Here is an 18,787-nt window from a genome sequence, read left to right on the forward strand (position 1 = left end):
CTGTTTCTGTTGATGCCACTTATAACTTCAACCAATATAAAATGGTGTTTGTCCCTTTCACGGGTGTTGATAACCATAAGGGTTGCGTTACTTTTGCAGCGGGTTTGATACGAAACAAAAATGCAGAATCATTTTCGTGGTTGTTTCAAAATTTTGTAACGGCTATGGGTGATCGCTATCCTATTACTATAATAACTGATCAATGTAGAGGCATCAAAAAAGCTGTTAAGGGTGTGTTTGGTGACAAAACACGCCACCGATTGTGTATGTGGCATATAATGAAGAAGTTGCCTGACAAGGTTGGTCCATCGATTTCCCAAGACACAACTTTTTTGAAGGAAATTAACTCAGTTGTTTGGGATGTAGAAATCACTCCAGAAGATTTTGAATCGAAATGGAATTCGATAATTTCCTCATATGAGCTTTGTGATAACAAGTGGTTGAAGAAAATGTTTAAGCACCGTGCTATTTGGATTCATGCTTACATTAGAGACACATATTTGGGTGGGATTTTGCGCACAACATCAAGATCGAGTCGAAAATAGCTTCTTTGGAAACTTCACCAACCCACATGTCACACTTGTCGAGTTTTGGATGCGTTTCCAAACAAAGAATGGATGCTCAGAGATGGAAATATTCTAAGGTAATGACTGATGATAAGAATTGTTATCCAAAATTGACAACCCCTCTCCTTTTAGAAAAGCAAGCTTCTGAGTTTACACAATCATTATATTTTATATTTTCCAAGTAGAAGTCCAAGCAGCATGTTATACTTGTGGCCATTTACCATCACCAAATGCAAGTGGTGCGAATGATAATATTTCAATAATTGATCGTGAGAAAGACAAGGAATACAAAGTTGATTTAAGTGATAATAAGTTCTCTTGTTCTTGTAAGATGTTTGAAAGAATTGGGATACTCTGTAGGCACATTTTATGGGTGTTGAAAGATAGGGGGTTTGATCATATACCTAAAGAGTATTTAGCACTGAGATGGAGCAAATCTGCAACCTCCCACCCTCTTTCTACTGTTGTTGGAAAAACTGTACTAGCTGATTGTGTGTCAATCGAAAGTCGCCAGAACAATATAAGTGAATTATGGTCGGAGGTATTTAGTGCAGTCTCACTTGTTGAGGATAGTGAGGAACATTCTGATGCGCTATTTCAATTGCTCCGGAGTTTCAATGAAAAGTTGATTATTTCAATTAAGTCGGGAAAGTCAAAAGATAAGAAAGCTGAGATTGAGATGCTTCTTGGGTCAAAAATTCCAACTGAAGTTACTGTTTTACCACCAGAGAAGTGCAAGAATAAGGGATCGGGAAAGAGGATAACATCAAACAAGGAAAAGGCAGTCTTGGAAAATGCAAAGCCTCTGAGAAAATGTCGTGCTTGCGGTGAAATGAGTAACCATGATAGTAGAAATTGCCCGAGTCGACTCCCTTGAAACTGAATTCAGTGGGTTTTTTGTTTATGTGGCATTTGTAGATGTCACTTAAAAAAGTCTGTTATGTTTTGTAATGTTATGTACTCACTTTAAAAACCGATTTCAATGGGTTTTTGGTTTATGTAGTTTTTGGAAAGACTGGTTTTGTATAAACTTCCAACTTTTTTTTTTATTTACGTTTTTACGCTGTTGTTTTTTTACTGTTTTTATACTGACTATGGATTGACGGAGTATAGAGGGGGTTAGTGTATAAATTGTATTCAAATAGGGAGGTGGCCTGACTAGAGTGTATGTAGCTGCGGAAGGAGTGTAACTAGGAGGCAAACAAAGTGTATGTAGCCAACTGAACAAGTGAAACTAGCAGTTAAAAAAAATAGGATTCCGAAAAATTGAAAAAGCCAAAATTTAAGATGCAACATCATTTCAATGAACTCTTGAACATCAAATTACTCCAACCAAATCATTTTTTTTCTTTATTATGGACTCGTGGAATGTAACTACCAGTCCGGAAAAGTGTATGGTCACAATGCGTCATTGTATACTTGTTTATATAAACTAGGAAAACACATCATCTCTTTTATATAAATTTAGTCTTAAATTTTTCATATTCTTAGATGAAAAAATGGACAAAAAGTTCTGAATTCTCCTACAAAGATGGCGTTTGTATCGAACATCCTTTTCTAAAAATAATGAAGGAGTGTATCTAGCAGTACGAACAAGTGTAGCTAGCAGTCCAAACAAGTGTATCTAGTTGCTCACAGATGTTCCAAGTTATTTCCTTTGAAAGGATACAAACAAAGACAAGGAAACTAAAAAATGTGAAATACTAGACAAAAGTCACCCCGACTTAATCAACCTCTTCAAAGTACAACCACTCTTGCAAGAAAAATAAAAATGTGAACTGATGCCGAATCCTTTGAAATGAGGCTTGATTAAAAAAAAATGATCCAATAATCTTCATCATCAACCATTGTGAAAAATCGCCTGGAGATTAAAAAAAGAATGACATGAGGTTGAATTATTTTAAAGCAACATATGGAAGTGTACGGTGTATGTAGTGACAGACTATAGTGTATGTAGCCATCTTAACGAGTGTATCTAGCGGTTCAAAAAACATAATGTAGCCAACCTGAAAAAAGTGATACGTCTTTCAGTAGACTAACGGAACTTCATATTTAATTTATAAAGATTACAACTCAAAAAACGTAATCGCAATTGCTGGCTGACAGTAGGCATCTCAGAAAACCGCAAGGTTCACACTCTTCCCTCTTTTTCTCATCACCTCATGATTGAAGTTTTAGTCTTTTCCTTCCTACTGTTTCTTCCTTTCAGTTGACCATTAAATTAATTACAGCATTCCGACACAATAATTCAAACGTGATACGTCTTTCAGTAGACTAACGGAATTAAGACTTATAACTTACAAGCAAAGATAACACGAAACGAGAGACTATAATGGGAGATCATCTCCCTGAACAATGAAAAAATATTGACTACGAAATCCTAATTCGTTTACATCGCACCTAATATGACTAAACTACCCCTTGTTCAAGTTTTTGACTTTTTTTTTTTAGTTTAAAAAGTGTATCTAACAATTTAAAAAAGTGTATGTAGCAACCTGAAGGAGTGTATCTAGCAATTAAAAAACTGTACCAACCTGAACGACTCCTAAGATGACAAATCAAACATATAAAAATACAGAAAAAGGATACCCGAGAAGTGTTTTTCTCCCATTTTATCATTTGCAACATAATTTGTCGACGATAAGCAATCAAGTCCCGCAAAACAAAACAAAAAAAGGCAGAAAATTAAGATAAAATGGCAACCCGAAAGAAGTACATATCCTCCACCAGGGTCCAAGCAGTCTTCATTGTTAGTGATTCTGTTGACTGGACTAGGGATATTCAAGTTGTTCCCATAATTCTTCCCTGAGTGTATTAACGCTAATGTGCTTTTTTTAAAGACAGGTGCATTTCCCACATAACAGTTTAGCATGGGTGCATTTAGGGTATCATTACAAATCCGTCTACAAAGGTAATGTAAAGTCTGGTCGAATCTCTTAAAACATGGGACAGAAATGACAGAAATTTAAGATAAAATGGCAGAAAATTTAAGATAAAATATATATGAATTATCAAGTCCATTAAACTCACTTTGTAATGTTTCTTGTCCGTCCACAAATCTGTATTGAACATTGCACCTTCCGTAAAACTTCATGACATATACTCCGCAGTCAAAACTATTCAAGCAACATATGATATTGAAAATGATATTAAAATAATTAACATTAAGCAAAAAATAACACAAAAATATATAACAAACTAACGTGTTTGCTTGCTGAGGGACATCCTTCACTTCAGTAGGAAACAAACTGATGGCCTTGACGCGCTTGTAATCATTGGTGCTCGGTATCTGATTTGCAACATTAACTATCTGTGAACAACAAACAATCAACAAAAATACTTGTATGAATATCTTAGATTGTGACTTCTAGACTGAATTAAAATAAAAAATGGCGACCATACAATATCCTCCACATAAGTATTATATTCCTCCACAACTTTCTTATCATTTTTCTTATATTTCTTGAGAGAGTCCAAAATGTAGTTCTTCTCCTCCTTGAGATCAGACACACAAGCTAACCAATGGTTACCATCTTTGCCGATTGTGAAAAAAACCTACATAAAAGCAAAATGATTTACATAGGTAAGTAACTAGGATATGCATGGTAATTAGTATTTTATGCATATATTATCACAGTTTGGACATTAGTAACTTTACCTTCTCAATAGTAGCTCCATCTTTTGGCGTGTAGTGCATCTTAAGATGAGGGCACCAAACAAAGTTTACCTCGTTAACCTTTAATTGTGGCTTAGCATACTGACAAATTAAAAAAATAAGTTAATAAACTATACTAACAAATATATGACATCTGTTTTTTCTTTTGGAACATAGTTGAGATGACATATTATTCCTCACAAAAATGAAGTAAAAAAGGGAAAAGTAAAAAGTAAATTCAAAATGTACTACTTAGATACATACCCTCACAGTTGAAGGCAAGTACAGAATATCTGGTCGATTATATGTACACATCACACCAAACATGTCAATCACCTACAAATGTAAATATTGTTACAAAATTTTGATCACCTATCTGGTCGATTAAATGAAAAATGTTTATATAGTAACCGTATCCCTTATCCATTGACGATTTTGCAAACTTTTCATTGCTTTTCGGCAGACATTCATCCATTCCGTGGCCACGATAATTTCATCCAAATACCTAGAAACCAATACAATTAGCACAACTTCTAAAACAAAAATCAAACAAATATGTAATAAAAGTTTAGAAATTACTTGTCATCCTTGCGGGCATTGATTACCCGAGCCAATATTTATGTGTCTAACAACTGACATTGACGGGTATCCTTGGTGGCACCTCTGGGATTCTTTGTTAGATTTTGGAAGTCTTGATTACCAGCAAAAGACAACAACTCATAGCATGCCCTTGTACCAAAAACCTTAACTTGGTTGTTCTACAAAACAAGGAACATTGATTTATACTACTCATATACATACAAGTAAATAAATAGGGAAAAACATTGTAAAGCAGCTTACATCTTGGAGTCCCAACACACAAGTCCTTCTTTCTCCTTTGTATTTCTCCAACAACCGCATGAGGTAAATTTCTGAATCACTTCCATTACCAAGATTTGACCTCAGAATAATCTCCTCTGGCTTCATGTCACGGACAGCTACTATAGACGGCATTTTCTTGAGCAAGCATTTAATAACAAAGTCTTTCTGCATAGGACATATAAATTCAAACATTTCTCAAAAATGCAAATAATATTAATATCGTATGATAGCATCAACAAAACAAGTAGGCTGAAATGTGGATACCGTAGGCTCAATACTTGGTGCAAAATTTACCATCTCCGGCCTCATCAAATGCAAGATTTCCAACTTCTTTGTTAGGAAGTTGAAACACATTGCAAATGGCTTCTCAGAAACTATAGGTACAAAGATCTGCAATTGTATAATATTTGTTCTTAAAAAATGTCTATATCAGAAAACCATACAAGAAGGTTAGCAAATGTAAATACTTACCAAATATGCCCCCGTAAAATTGTCATCAATTTGAGAACTTACTTCACTAGACAGTGGGAGATACAACCTAGAAGGTGAAGTATGTGCTCTAATTGTTTCACATTTATTCAAAACGCAACACATGGCATGTATCACTTGTTTAGGCACTATATCACCTGATACTAGCATCTTCAAATTTGCTCGAGTAACTGAAATGTCTGTACCAATTTTGAACAGGATCTCACTGCATACATAATTGTTCAATCAAAATGAAATGAGAAAATAAATTAAGAAAAGTAATGACTGTATCTACCTAACTATAAATATGAAATGAAGAATTGTTTGGAATGTATCTAGCAAGAAATTTGAAGTACCGTACAAACCTGTCATCAGAAAATTCTGAAAATACATAGTCCAGTGCTTCTCTCTCATTTTTATTCACCTTGCCGACAAGTCTGATACTTCTTTGAAGAAAAAGAGATCGAAAAGCTCCTGTCTGAACTCTAACCCTCTTAGCCCTTGTTGGTTCATCTGGGGGCAAAGAAAAAAGTGGTACAACTTCAAGTGGCTCCACATTTACATTTATATTTAAAGCATCATCAACGATCTTTTGCAAAACATCTTCTTGTGATTCTGAGCTAATAACTAGTGAGAATTCAGTTGGGGTCAAGGGATCAGGTGATGGACACACAGGAGGAGTAAACACTGGTGGGGAGTCGTGTATAAGCCTTGGCGATCGACGAAATGAGGTTCCCGCTTGTCTTTGTTTTCTCAACATTCAACGGTTCGACTCCTCCTTTTGTGACTCAGATTCCACAAGGATAGGAGAAGTTGATTTAGACAATTTTTCGGATGGAACAGATTCTGCTTTCTTCAGACGCACCATGATGGATTCCACAAGGTTAGCAGATTTTGCTTTCTTTACAACGTTTTTATTCCAACGTGTAAACCATCACACATATTTTTAACAACATCTTCTTCTGATTCTGAGCTTAGTAGTTTGAATGAAGGTGGTGTAAAAGCTGATGGGGAGTGGTGTGTAAACCTTGGTGATCGACGGATTGAGGTTGAAGCTTCTGCTCTTTTCTCAAAATTCAGCGGTTCAAACAAGTCCTTTTGTGATCGAGAGTCCGAAGGATAGGAGAAGTTGACTTTGGCAAGTCCGGAGCTGGAGTCTTAGAATCGAAAAGGTTAACGATTTTGATTTCTTGAGAACATTACTCTCCATATGTTCGCCCGCAATGTGTAAACCATCCTCGTGTAACTTTTTCTCAACAACTTGTTGTGGTTCTGAACTTTGAAGTTTACATGAAGGGGACTGGTGTGTAAACCTTGGTGATCGACGGAACAAAGTTGAAGCTTTAGCTGTTTTATCAATATTCAACGGTTCACACAACTCCTCTTGTGACTGGCAGAAACCGATAGTAGATTTCCCTTTCTTGTTAACATTACTTTGAACATTAACCGGCCGTTTTCCCAAGACAGTTTCTAATTTTACAACATTTTGCCTACAACTCATCTTGATTCAAATGACTTGCCATTTAGCTTAGACCATGGATTAGATTTTGATTGTCATGTTCATCCGAATTAGAAACGCTTCCTTTTCTTTATCTTTTTCAAAGTGTCATCTGTTGGTTGTGATGAAGGACAAAGATGCACCAAGAGCTTCATCCATTAAAGCTAGATGTTGTAAAAGTTTAGAGTCAGGGTGAACAACTTTGGCTACTTCCAAAGAATTTGTGAACATTGCATAAGAATCTGCAAGAATAGTTGCAGATTCTCGCGTAACCTTGATAGCATTTATCCGCTTAGTATCGGTCGACCAGCCTTTGAGGAAGCCTTCAGTTCATCACCAGACTCCTGTTTTTGCTGATTAGAATACTCAGGCACTGCTGATGGAACAATGAAACTTATCTCCTTAACTACACCCTTGACAATCCGAGGAAGAACAACTCCTGTTCCAAACCCATCTTGCATCTCATTCTTAAGCCTCTCTGAAATTTTAACTTTTGTCCAATTTGCTAGCGTGGGGAATACACGAGAACCGAGAAAAACTTGTAGCACACCCTATCTAAATAACAAAAGACAAAAACCATGATGGGACCTCCAAACCAATCATTCTTCGAACTTCTCCACGAGTCAACACTTTCAATAAACTGTTTTCTGGTAAACCCACTCCAGTTTAACGTTTGAACAGATGAAACATCCTTAAGACATTTCAGGACTCGAAGACTTGCAAGGGTCCCCTTTACACCCATAAGAAAAGTAGAAACAAAAAATACAATGAAGTTCCTTTTAAACTGCTCCCCGCCCTCCTTTTTGCGTGATAAGCGGACTAAGGATGTCCTTAGTCTCCACTGTGCCCGGTTCTTTATCAAATTGTTTCATCCAACTACTCTTCAACTCAAGAAAATCCTTATCTTTATCATTTAAGGAAGCTATTTGGACTTCATTTCCACTGATTGGAATACCGGTCGTCAAATGAATATCTTCATCCGTTATATGAAACCGACCTTTCATATAAGAGCAAGACGAGAATTAAAACGGGTAACAAGCCAATGACCAAGAGCACCCGGCGCCATATCTGTCTTGAGAGTGAGAAGGCCACCAAATCCCATGTCTTTAATATCAGATACTTGTTTCTCACTTAAACCACTGTTGATAAATGACATCAGCATTTTAGGAGACATACGAGTACGTAGAAAACAATGTCCACCACCATCATCATCACTTCTCTTCCTTTTAGTGGTTCTCTTACATAGTTTTGCCTCAGTAATAGCTTGTTCTTTGCTTGTACTCGCACCATGATTGCTGATCGTTAAATCCATCATTTCTGTATATGTAAAACAAGAGATTAGTGTTGTAGGAAAGTGTATGGAAATGCCCAAAGTCGTGAACCCGACAACTACTTTCTTTACCTTGTATGTAGCTTCCCTAAGATGTGTAACTAGCAGCTCAAAACAATGTATATACCTTCAAACAGATAAAACAAGGTAAAAGCTAAATAGCCAAGTTTATCTTCTATCTCCATATTATATTGCTTTATCTTGTAGTTGTATATCTAGCACATTAAGACAATGTATGTAGCTGATCAAATATGTGTGTCTAGCAGTTTAGAAAAGTGTATGTAATCGCCAAAAGTCGTGTATCTTAGAACTAAGAACAAAGTGTATGTAGCAGACTGAAGATGTGTAACTAGTGACTCCATAAAGTGTATGTATCTTAAAACAGATCAACAGGGTAAAGGATATCTAGCCAACTTTGTCTTGAAGGTCTATATCTATCAGATCAAAAACAGTGTATGTAAATGCCCAAAGTCGTGTAACTAGCGGCTCAAAAAAAGTGTATATATCTTGAAAAAAAATAAACGAGTAAAGGCTATCTAGCCAAGTTTATCTTCTATCTCCAGATTATATTGCGTTATCTTATAGTTGTGTAGCTAGCACATTCAAACAGTGTATGTAGCTGATTAAGTATGTGTGTCTAGCAGTTTAGAAAAGTGTATGTAACTGCCAAAAGTCATGTATCTCAGAACTAAGGTAAGTCTATCTAGCTGGCAAAACAGTGTATGTAGCAGCCCGAAGATGTGTAACTAGTGACTTCACAAAGTGTATGTATCTTAAAACAAATCAATAGAGAAAAGGTTATCTAGCCAACTTTATCTTATGGGTGTGTATCTGCCAGATCTAAAACAGTGTATGCAGCTGATTAAAGATGTGTACCTAGTTATTAACTAAAGCGGAACTCGTTAGTAATGGAGAGGGGAGAAAGTGTATCTAGCTAGGTGAAGGTGTGTGTCTAGCAACATCAAAAAAGTGTATCTAGTTAAGAGCGGCAGAATACAAAAAGAAAAGTAGGGGGCAGGGTATCCTAAAAAATGTAACAAAATAAAATTGTAACAACAGAAGGAAGTATAACAGATGTAAAAGTCAATGAAAACTCATAAGTAAAGAACATTGCATTTGGAAATACATAACAAGTTCATAGAAAAAGTGAACCATTTCATATTGAAAATAAAGTACAGGGATTACATGAAATTTAATATTATCCAAAATGTTAAACTAAGAAGGTTGACAGTACATCAGATTATAATTAATAAACAAGTAGACAGCTACCTAAAGGGCCACGTTAAAACCTTAACATGCAAAACCCTAATTACAAATAGTGGGAACACATGAGCTATATATACAACATCAAAGGTAAATCAAGAAAGGATATGTTGTCACGAGTGACTAGTAAGTCCGCAGCAATGCCAATGGCTCTATCTCGTTCCTCACTAGAAGCAGCTAAAGCATGCAACGACTCATTCACTTTGGCGCGTGCAACATCATCAAGAACATTAAGATGAGTACTCTGAGATGGATTTTTTGCTTGCTGAAAATGCACTAAGAATTTGGCAATCATATCCTCCGTTAAGAAACATTTGCATGTTTGGAAGACTATTCTATGACCCCTACGAATAATGCGAACACCATTCACATCATTTATGTCTACAGTAAGCCAATAAGCCATGCTAACACCAGGTGCACTTGGGTGTATCGAAAAGCTTGATTGAGCCCAATTTTGACATACGAGCGCCATATGTGCTTTATCTTCATGAAGATCAATTTTAGAGAAGATTTTATGCATAAGATCTTGATTATTAAACACAGAATCATATGCTTGATAGTGACGGCCGATCACTATAACGTCCTTTAACGGAGAAAAAGAAACCCATAGCCGATTGTTTCTCACCGACATAAAGGGCACGAAACGACCGTTGATCCTCATCAAGAAGATTGACAACACAACCATTGCACCAAGTTGGCATACTTGGATATGAAACAACTGAAAATAGAACTATTAGTGACACAAAAAATTACGAAAATGTGTGTAAGCGACGAATATAAAAAATGGACTAAAAAGTGTATATAGCCACCTAAATGTGTGTTTCTAGAAGCATTTCAACCTGTATCTAGCTACCCAAACAAAAGTTAACAGGGGTGTATCTAGCTTGAGAATTGAGTGTATATACCTATGTGAAGGATTGTATCTAGGTTGAGCAAATAAATTGCGGGGTTTGTATATAGACGACGCTTTTGGTTTTGGTTCATTGAGTCAAAGGTAAATTACATTGTCCATGTTGGCCAATATTTTCTCACAACAGACAGGAATACAAAAAACAAATGAAAAAAGAAAAGTAAGGCAAAAATCAACATTGTAAACAATGTATAACAATGACAAAGTAAAGTGTATATAGCCAGCTGAAGGTGTGTTTCTAAAAGCATTTCAAACTGTATCTACGTACCCCAATACAAAAATACAGAGAATGAGATGAAATCTGAGGAAATATACAAGTTAATAGGGTGTATCTAGCATAACGAATGAGTGTATACGACAACATAAAGGATTCTATGTAGCTTGACAAGATAAACTCAGGCTTTCACTACCTAGGTTCCAGACAATCAGATTTCGAAAAATAATCGAAACTAAAATTGTATCAACAAATGCACAGCAATAAAGGATTGAACAGTTGTACCAACTAATAGCTTGTGAAAATGAAAATTTAACATTATTATAGTAATGAAAAGGGGAAAAATAATCACAACTGCAGTTGAACAATGAAAATCGGGAAAAATTAGGGTTGCAAAAGGGGGAAACATACAGTAAGGATCGAAGAAAGATATGCCGTCACCGTCGCAAATCAGACGTAGAGCCGTCACCGTCGCAGAGAAGACGAAGATCCGTCGTCGTCGTCGTTAGTTATGAGAGAGAGTGAGAGTGAGTTTTAGTGGGAGAAAGGAAAATAACGGGAGTGTCTAAATCTGATTGAGTAAGGGGTTGGGATTTTTAATTCGCACCGAACTTTAGGTTCGCACAGGATCCTATTTCTATATATATATATATATATATATATATATATATATATATATATATATATATATATATATATATATATATATATATATATATATATATATATATATATATATATAGGCCGGATCCGGTGAGGCACCTCATTACGGCGAGGCGGCCGGTCTCATCAAATTCATTCATGTGGGGCGGATTTGTGAATGTTGCGCTTCAAATTTGGGCTCAAAATTTGGCCCACCGAGTTCTTGATGCATGTTTACAATAATTTCCAATAACAAAACCCTTTTTTCCTCCCAGAAAAAAGTGCCAACACACCGAGCGTTCTTCTCAAGAAATAGGTGATTAAACTCCGACTTTTACAGTTTTACACCATTATTTTACCGTATTCATGTTTAATTATTTTTAATTCATCCGGGTTCTTCATGAATTTCTTCTATGTTTCAAGATAATTGTCAATTTAGCATTACATTGTACTATAATGATGTTTGAGTCGAAAATTTCGATAACATTGCTAATTCTTTGTTTTAATTGAGAAACCAGGATACATTCTTCTTCTTTTTTGTTGTAAATTATTTGAACGATAATTTGACGGAACCAATAAACTTTCTTGGAATTTATCTCTATTTTTGGAATTATCGGAAGATTTGGTTCGAATTTCATCAAATTGAGCGATTTTGTAAATATAATGTTCGAAATTGATGCAGATTGCGCGATTTCCTTTACCTAGCGATTTTGTACTACTTATTACATAATTTTTGACGATTTTTGCAGCTCAAATTGCCATGGAGATTGTAGATAAAACAATGGTTGATGATAATAGTGTTTGTGAAACAAGTATTTTCTTTTATTGAAGTTCTAATTATTGTTTTCTATTTCAGTTTTAATTTGTGAAATTTTGATGATAATCGAACTTCAGGTCTTTGTTTTGATGTTGTGAATCTCGAAGTCTATTTTGTGAATCACAGAGCTTCTTTTGTGAATAATTGAATTTTTGTGAACCATTTTGTTGCTATTTAAGATGGACTGTGATGATTACTGAGGATCATTTAGCAGTTGTGGATATGTTAATGAGAAGATTTTAGTGTTAAGCATGCGGGTAGCTTATTTTTGTTTGCTAATTTGATGAGATATAAGTATCAATTATCAAGTCGAGGATTTAAGCTTCTTACTCGATTTCAAAACACATTTATGTCATTGGGTTTTATCCCAATCATGAAGTTCAATACAAGGGAGTTGTTCTTGGTTGGCGTAGTTCTTTTTGTTTATTTTGTTCTTTGCCTTATTTTGTGAATCTCAGTTCTTATTTTGTGAATCTCATACCTTATTCAGTGAATCTTAAGGCTTGTTTTGTGAAACTTGATCATCATAATTGGTTAAAATCAACTATTTTGCTCTTTTCTTTATTAGGTGAATCTCAGATTTTGTTTTGTGAATCTCAGACCTTGTTCAGTGAATCTTAGAGGTTGTTTTGTGAAACTTGGTCATCATAAGTGGTTAAAATCACGTTTTTTGCTCTTTTCCTTATTTGGTGAATCCCATACCTTATTTTGTGAATCTCATACCTTATTCAGTGAATCTTAAGGCTTATTTTGTGAAACTTGATCATCATAAGTGGTTAAAATAACCTATTTTGCTCTTTTCTTTATTAGGTGAATCCGGACTTTGTTTTGTGAATCTCAGACCTTGTTCAGTGAATCTTAGAGCTTATTTTGTGAAACTTGGTCATCATAAGTGGTTAAAATCACGTTTTTTGCTCTTTTCCTTATTTGGTGAATCTCAGACCTTATTTTGTGAATCTCATACCTTATTCAGTGAATCTTAAGGCTTGTTTTGTGAAACTTGATCATCATAAGTGGTTAAAATAACCTATTTTGCTCTTTTCTTTATTAGGTGAATCTCAGACTTTGTTTTGTGAATCCCAGACCTTGTTTAGTGAATCTTAGAGCTTGTCTTGTGAAACTTGGTCATCATAAGTGGTAAGGACTAGAGCACACCTCGAGAATCAATTTCTTGATCGTTCCTCTAATGGCGGGGGAGTAGAGATAAGGGAACAACTCACATGATGAAAACTAGTGGAATGATTTAATTATTTTAAAACCAATTAGCTCAAATGGCAGAGCGTTGTGCAATGCACAAGGTGTGGGTTCGATTCCCATGTTGGTTATTGACTGCTACTGTTACTTCAAAGCCTAATTGGTATTTCTCTAGTGGACTTTTGGGTTTTGGCATTTTCTGTCATGTCCAATTGCACCCAATTTAGATAATTTCTAACATTGACTTTACAAAGGACTCAAAATTGTAATCCTTTGCTCCTTTAGTGGCTCTGACTGACGACGTTTTGGCTTATGCACGCCGTTTGTGCGTATCTAAGTTTGAGCTTCTTCTACTCATCCTCAATTTTGCACATCTAAGTACGGATTTGGCTAACTCATCCTCAATGTTATTGTATTTAAGTTTAATACACTAGATTCTTAAATTAACTAGGCTATATGAGATTCGAACTCATACCTTTGTGCAAGATTTGCACATTGCTCTCCCATTTGAGCTAATAGCCGTTAAGATATACGAGTACATAACAAAGATTAAATAAGGGGAACCTTAAGCTAATAGCCTTTAGATATGCAACAATGAAAAGCCTAACCTGCGATTGATTGTCAATGTGATGAACAACCCTAGATTCATTACCATATGACTCCGTGATTGTAGAACGGGCATCAGGAACGAACTTCTGAAAGTCTCACATGAACAACCCTAGATTCACATAATCTAGTCTAAGCTTCACAAAATCAAGTCCAGGTTTCACAAATCAGGTCTATGTTTGCCAAAATCAGATTTCACATAATTAGGTCTAGGGTTCACATAATATACTCCAAGCTTCACAAAATCAAGTCCAGGTTTCACAAAATCAGGTCTATGTTTGAACCTTATTTTGTGAATCTTGGAGCTAATATTGTGAATCTTGGAGCTAATCTTGTGAATCCTGGACCTAACGACGCAAGACATGGAGCTAATCTTGTGAATCCTGGACCTAATGACTGCACTTCATTCATTAGGAAACTGAGAATACAAACCTGACGACGCAAGACATGGAAATAGTTAGCTGGTGTTGTCACATTGACAACCTGCCAGTTGCATTCTTGGGTTTGTTTTGTAAGCGTTGGCTCGATATCAGGTAAAATGTAGGGATTTTCATCACTCATCTGCAATGAAAAGTTAAGACAGCGGAAATGAAATTACCAGTTTTTCCAATCATGTAGCATTGTAACTGATCAATATACCTGCAGAAATCGTTCCAATCTTGCACTAGAATGTTCAGGTCCCTGACCGTCATACCCATGAGGAAGTAAAACCACAAGCCCAGTTTGACGTAACCATTTTGCTTCGCCACTGCTCAGGAACTGATCAAAAATCACCGTGCTCCATTAGAGAAGTCCCCAAACTGAGCCTCCCAGATAACAAGAGAATTCGGGTTCTCCATAGAATAACCCAATTCAAATCCAAGAATTCCAAACTCAGAAAGGGAGCTGTACCCATAACAATAAACATAGTGTTATTATACAGAACTAACTAAACAAGAACGATAATAAAACAATACGAAGAAAAATTGACAGAAGAAATGCACCTGTTACTGACAGTAAACAGTTCCGCATTTTGGTTAATGGTGACATGGCCCAAAGGACAATAATTTTCACCGGATTCCTGATCATGGATCACAGAATGCCTATGACTGAATGTACCTCTCTGAACATCTTGTCCACTCAACCGAACATGATTTCCTTCCACTAGCAATGTACCGAATGCCAGTGCTTCTGCAACAGCCCAATCAATGCCTTCCCCGGTTTCAATCATTAGGGCACGTTGGTCATAAATCCTTTTAACAGCTTTGTGCGGGTTGAAATTCTCGGGAATTATGGTGATTGCCTTGCCAACATGCTTTAAAATCTCTGGTTTAACCCTGTACAAGATCAAAGATTGCAACATTGATTAAGACCATAACTCTACAGCTAAAGAGACAGGAACTCCCAAGGGCTTAAGAAAATACCCAGTGTTACGGATTCTAGAAATCTGCTCAGGAGACTTGAACCCGAGCCAGTAAGCTGAAAGCCAGTCCTGCTTGTTTGTTTGATGATTCTTGCTAGCTTCAAACTCCTTATTGAGAATTGTCATAACCTTTTTCTGAATGACATCGACTTCTTCTTTTGACAGTGCCCCAGATTAAAGGACTTTCTTTTTGTGACTTGGGGCTAATCTTGTGAATGCTGGACTTGATTTTGTGAATCTAAGACCTAATTTTATGAAACTGGGTCTTTATTTTGTGAATTTAGGATATGATTTTGTGAATCTCATTCAAAATCAGTGTTAATGAATAGCCACATCAACCACACTCATTTTTCACCATCATCGAAATGTAAGGACTAGGTGAAGATCAAACCAAGGATTACCTCTTGTGCCTCCATAGTGAGGTTGAGTGTCCCAAAATTATCAGCAAAATGAGCTCAGGCCAACACATCAGCAGTATCAAGGGAGACATATATGTGCCTAATCGCCTCGTTCAATAAACAAAGATTGTTAAGACGGTACTGATACACCAGAAACTCCAGTTTAACGGAACTCAATCTACACTGATGATAATGGAGATCGAAAAGCTTAGTGATAATGGTGGATGGAAGCTCGGTGAGAAATGGCGGAGAAATCTGGGCTGAAGAGAGGGAAATTGAACGGAGTAAACGCGATTGAGTAAATGAATATGGGGAAATCAACAGTTTGTTGGGTTATATAAAGGGACACGTGTCAACATCTGAGGCACTTGTAGTTGTTTAATCCAATGGTTTAGAAGGTGTCCAACCGCCTCACCCTAAGAAGGGTGCCTCACATGATTCAATCTCTCTCTCTCTCTATATATATATAGAGAGAGAGAGAAGGGTTCTTATAAGGCCTTCATACCTTATAAGGCCGTAAGTCTTTATAAGAGCCCTTGGATGAAGGGATTGAAGGGATGAGATGAGGAGAGAGGGCGTGTTTTTTAGAGCAAAAAAAAAAAAGGAAATGGTGATTGTGTGAGAGAGGGACCACTTTCACTGTTTATGTACTGCGTCCATATCAAATCCCGCGGACAATAGCAATAAACAAAGCCTCCTATATCATTTTGCATGCTTCCCTCCTCTTTTCACCATTCAAAACATCTGAACAAGCAAAACCCCTAAAAAATCCTCAAAAAAACGATCCTAAATACTGTAAAATACAATATCAATCATCAAAAAAATAAGAGAAATTTCAGCGCACATGTAAAACTACATCAGTGATCATCATCAAATAACTTTGTTGAAGAGAAATAAATTCTCAGTGTTCATCAGAGAAACAAGCAGGAAATGACAGTCAGTGTTCGTGAAATGGATCATATGCAGATTGAAGTTGCCGTCAATGGTGAGTTGTTTACTTTCTTATTTGTGTCTAGGTTATTATTGTAGCTTGATGTTAATGGCAAAAAATAACAGGTTCTTATTTCATTTTGGTAGCTTGTTGTTGATGGCAAAAAATGATGGAAATTTAAAAGCTTGATAAAGTACGAATTATAACTTCAGTGGGTTTTAGTATAACTCTGACCCAAATATGTAATACAGTGTCAACATGCAGTTCTATATTCATCGTGGGTTTTTGTAAAACTCTTTGACAATTTCCTGCAGATTCAAGTAACAGAGTAACTCAAACCCTAAATTGTGCGTAAAAACTCTTACTAAACAACCAATTTTGATATAGTTATTCATGTTATAGCTGAAGTTTATACATTCATTAAGTGAAGTTATAGGATGTGGACAGTTGTACATTATATGCCTAGAGTTATACAGGCTGTGTCAAGAGTTATACATTGTATGATTAGAGTTATACAGACTGTGTATAGAGTTATACATTATATGCCTAGAGTTATACATTCTGTGAAGTACAGTTATCCATATATAGGTAAGAATTATACATTGTATGACTAGAGTTATACATTCTGGAACTACAGTAATACACTCTACAATGTATAACTCTAGGCATATAATGTATAACTCTTAGCATATACAGACTGTGTTTGGAGTTATACATTATATCCATAGAGTTATACATTATATGCCTACAGTTATACATTTTATGCGAAGAGTTATACATTGTGAAGGTAGAGTTATACATCGTATAACTAGAGTTATACAGACTGTGCCTAGAGTTATACATTATATGCCTGCAGTTGTACAGTATGTGCACAGAGTTATACATCAAATGCCTAGAGGTATACATTGTATGTCTGGAGTTATAAAGTGTGACTAGAGTTTTACATCTTTGGACTAGAATTATAAATACTGTTACTAGAGTTATACATTATCTACCTACAGTTATACATTCTGTGCCCAGAGTTCGACAGTGTGAGGAGAGTTATACATTGTATGACTAGAGTTATACAATGTATGACTAGAGTTATACAATGTATGACTAGAGTTATACATTATATGCTAAAAGTTATACAGGCTGTGCCCAGAGTTATACATGTTCTTTGCATGTGTTTTTCTCCGTCATGGTTTTTTCTGTAATTAATAGTCGCTTAATTTTTCTGCGTTTGTTAGCAAAACAAATTAAATATATATAAATAGGAATAGGATCATGTAAGTCCTATGTTTTATGTTGAGTCCATAAGTCCTAATGTAAACCATTAGATCTTATGAAATGGATGGTTAAGATTAAAAGAGAAAAACACACTCCCTATGTATAATTAATTCTTTGTCTCCCATACCCCAATTTCCCATACACTAATTAATTTCTTTTCATATAATTTTATTCTCCCTCTCATCAAATCATATTACAAAAATCTGATTTTTTTTTATCAACTCCACTATTTCTCCTCTTCTTCTCTCCCATTTTATCATCTTTACAATTTCCGCGTAAAATAAAAGCGGTTTCATAAAAACCTCCGTATATCTTCATTCGGACTCCGATTAAGGCGAAACAAAAGCCTAACTTTATTATTTTTTCGAGGCCGTTGCAATGGTAATATTTTCATATACCATTTAGTTTTCAAAATATCCAGTACTGCTCGGTTGTGCTTGAAATATTGTCGTTTGTGTATTTGTTTCTTGTGAAATTTTTGTTGAATTTTGTTAGAAATGTTGGTTATGTATTTGGAATAATTTAATTGTGCAACTTAGTGTTTTTGGATAATGGGTGATATTATTAATCCGAAATATAGTAGTTTGTATAATTATTTTTTTGTTGAATATATCTACGTTTTTTAACTATAAATTAAAGTTGTTTTATGAAGATGGAGATGATGATGATGATGATGAAGATGATGATGATGAAGATGATGATGATGAGTATTTGGCAGTATACATTGACGATGAAGATCTTATTGAGTCTTTGGCGTAATAAA

General features: G+C 35.6%; 2 protein-coding genes across 2 annotated transcripts; one reads left to right on the top strand and one right to left on the bottom strand.

Annotated features, from left to right (window-relative positions):
• The first annotated feature begins 613 nt into the window (after positions 1-613).
• Positions 614-1,443, top strand: LOC141600772 (uncharacterized). Its single transcript, XM_074421022.1, has 2 exons — positions 614-643; positions 898-1,443. The coding sequence occupies exons 1-2, from the start codon at positions 614-616 to the stop codon at positions 1,441-1,443; spliced, it is 576 nt and encodes a 191-aa protein (XP_074277123.1).
• Positions 1,444-14,669: 13,226 nt separating this feature from the next.
• LOC141602550 (2-oxoglutarate dehydrogenase, mitochondrial-like) lies at positions 14,670-15,556 on the bottom strand. Its single transcript, XM_074422779.1, has 3 exons — positions 15,428-15,556; positions 15,008-15,340; positions 14,670-14,909 (listed from the first exon to the last, which is right to left on the bottom strand). Exons 1-3 carry the CDS (start codon positions 15,550-15,552, stop codon positions 14,795-14,797), a joined length of 573 nt encoding a protein of 190 aa, XP_074278880.1. The 5' UTR covers positions 15,553-15,556; the 3' UTR covers positions 14,670-14,794.
• Positions 15,557-18,787: the final 3,231 nt, after the last annotated feature.

The sequence above is a fragment of the Silene latifolia genome, chromosome 9, assembly GCF_048544455.1.
Source record: "Silene latifolia isolate original U9 population chromosome 9, ASM4854445v1, whole genome shotgun sequence".
NCBI classification, from domain to species: Eukaryota; Viridiplantae; Streptophyta; class Magnoliopsida; order Caryophyllales; family Caryophyllaceae; genus Silene; species Silene latifolia.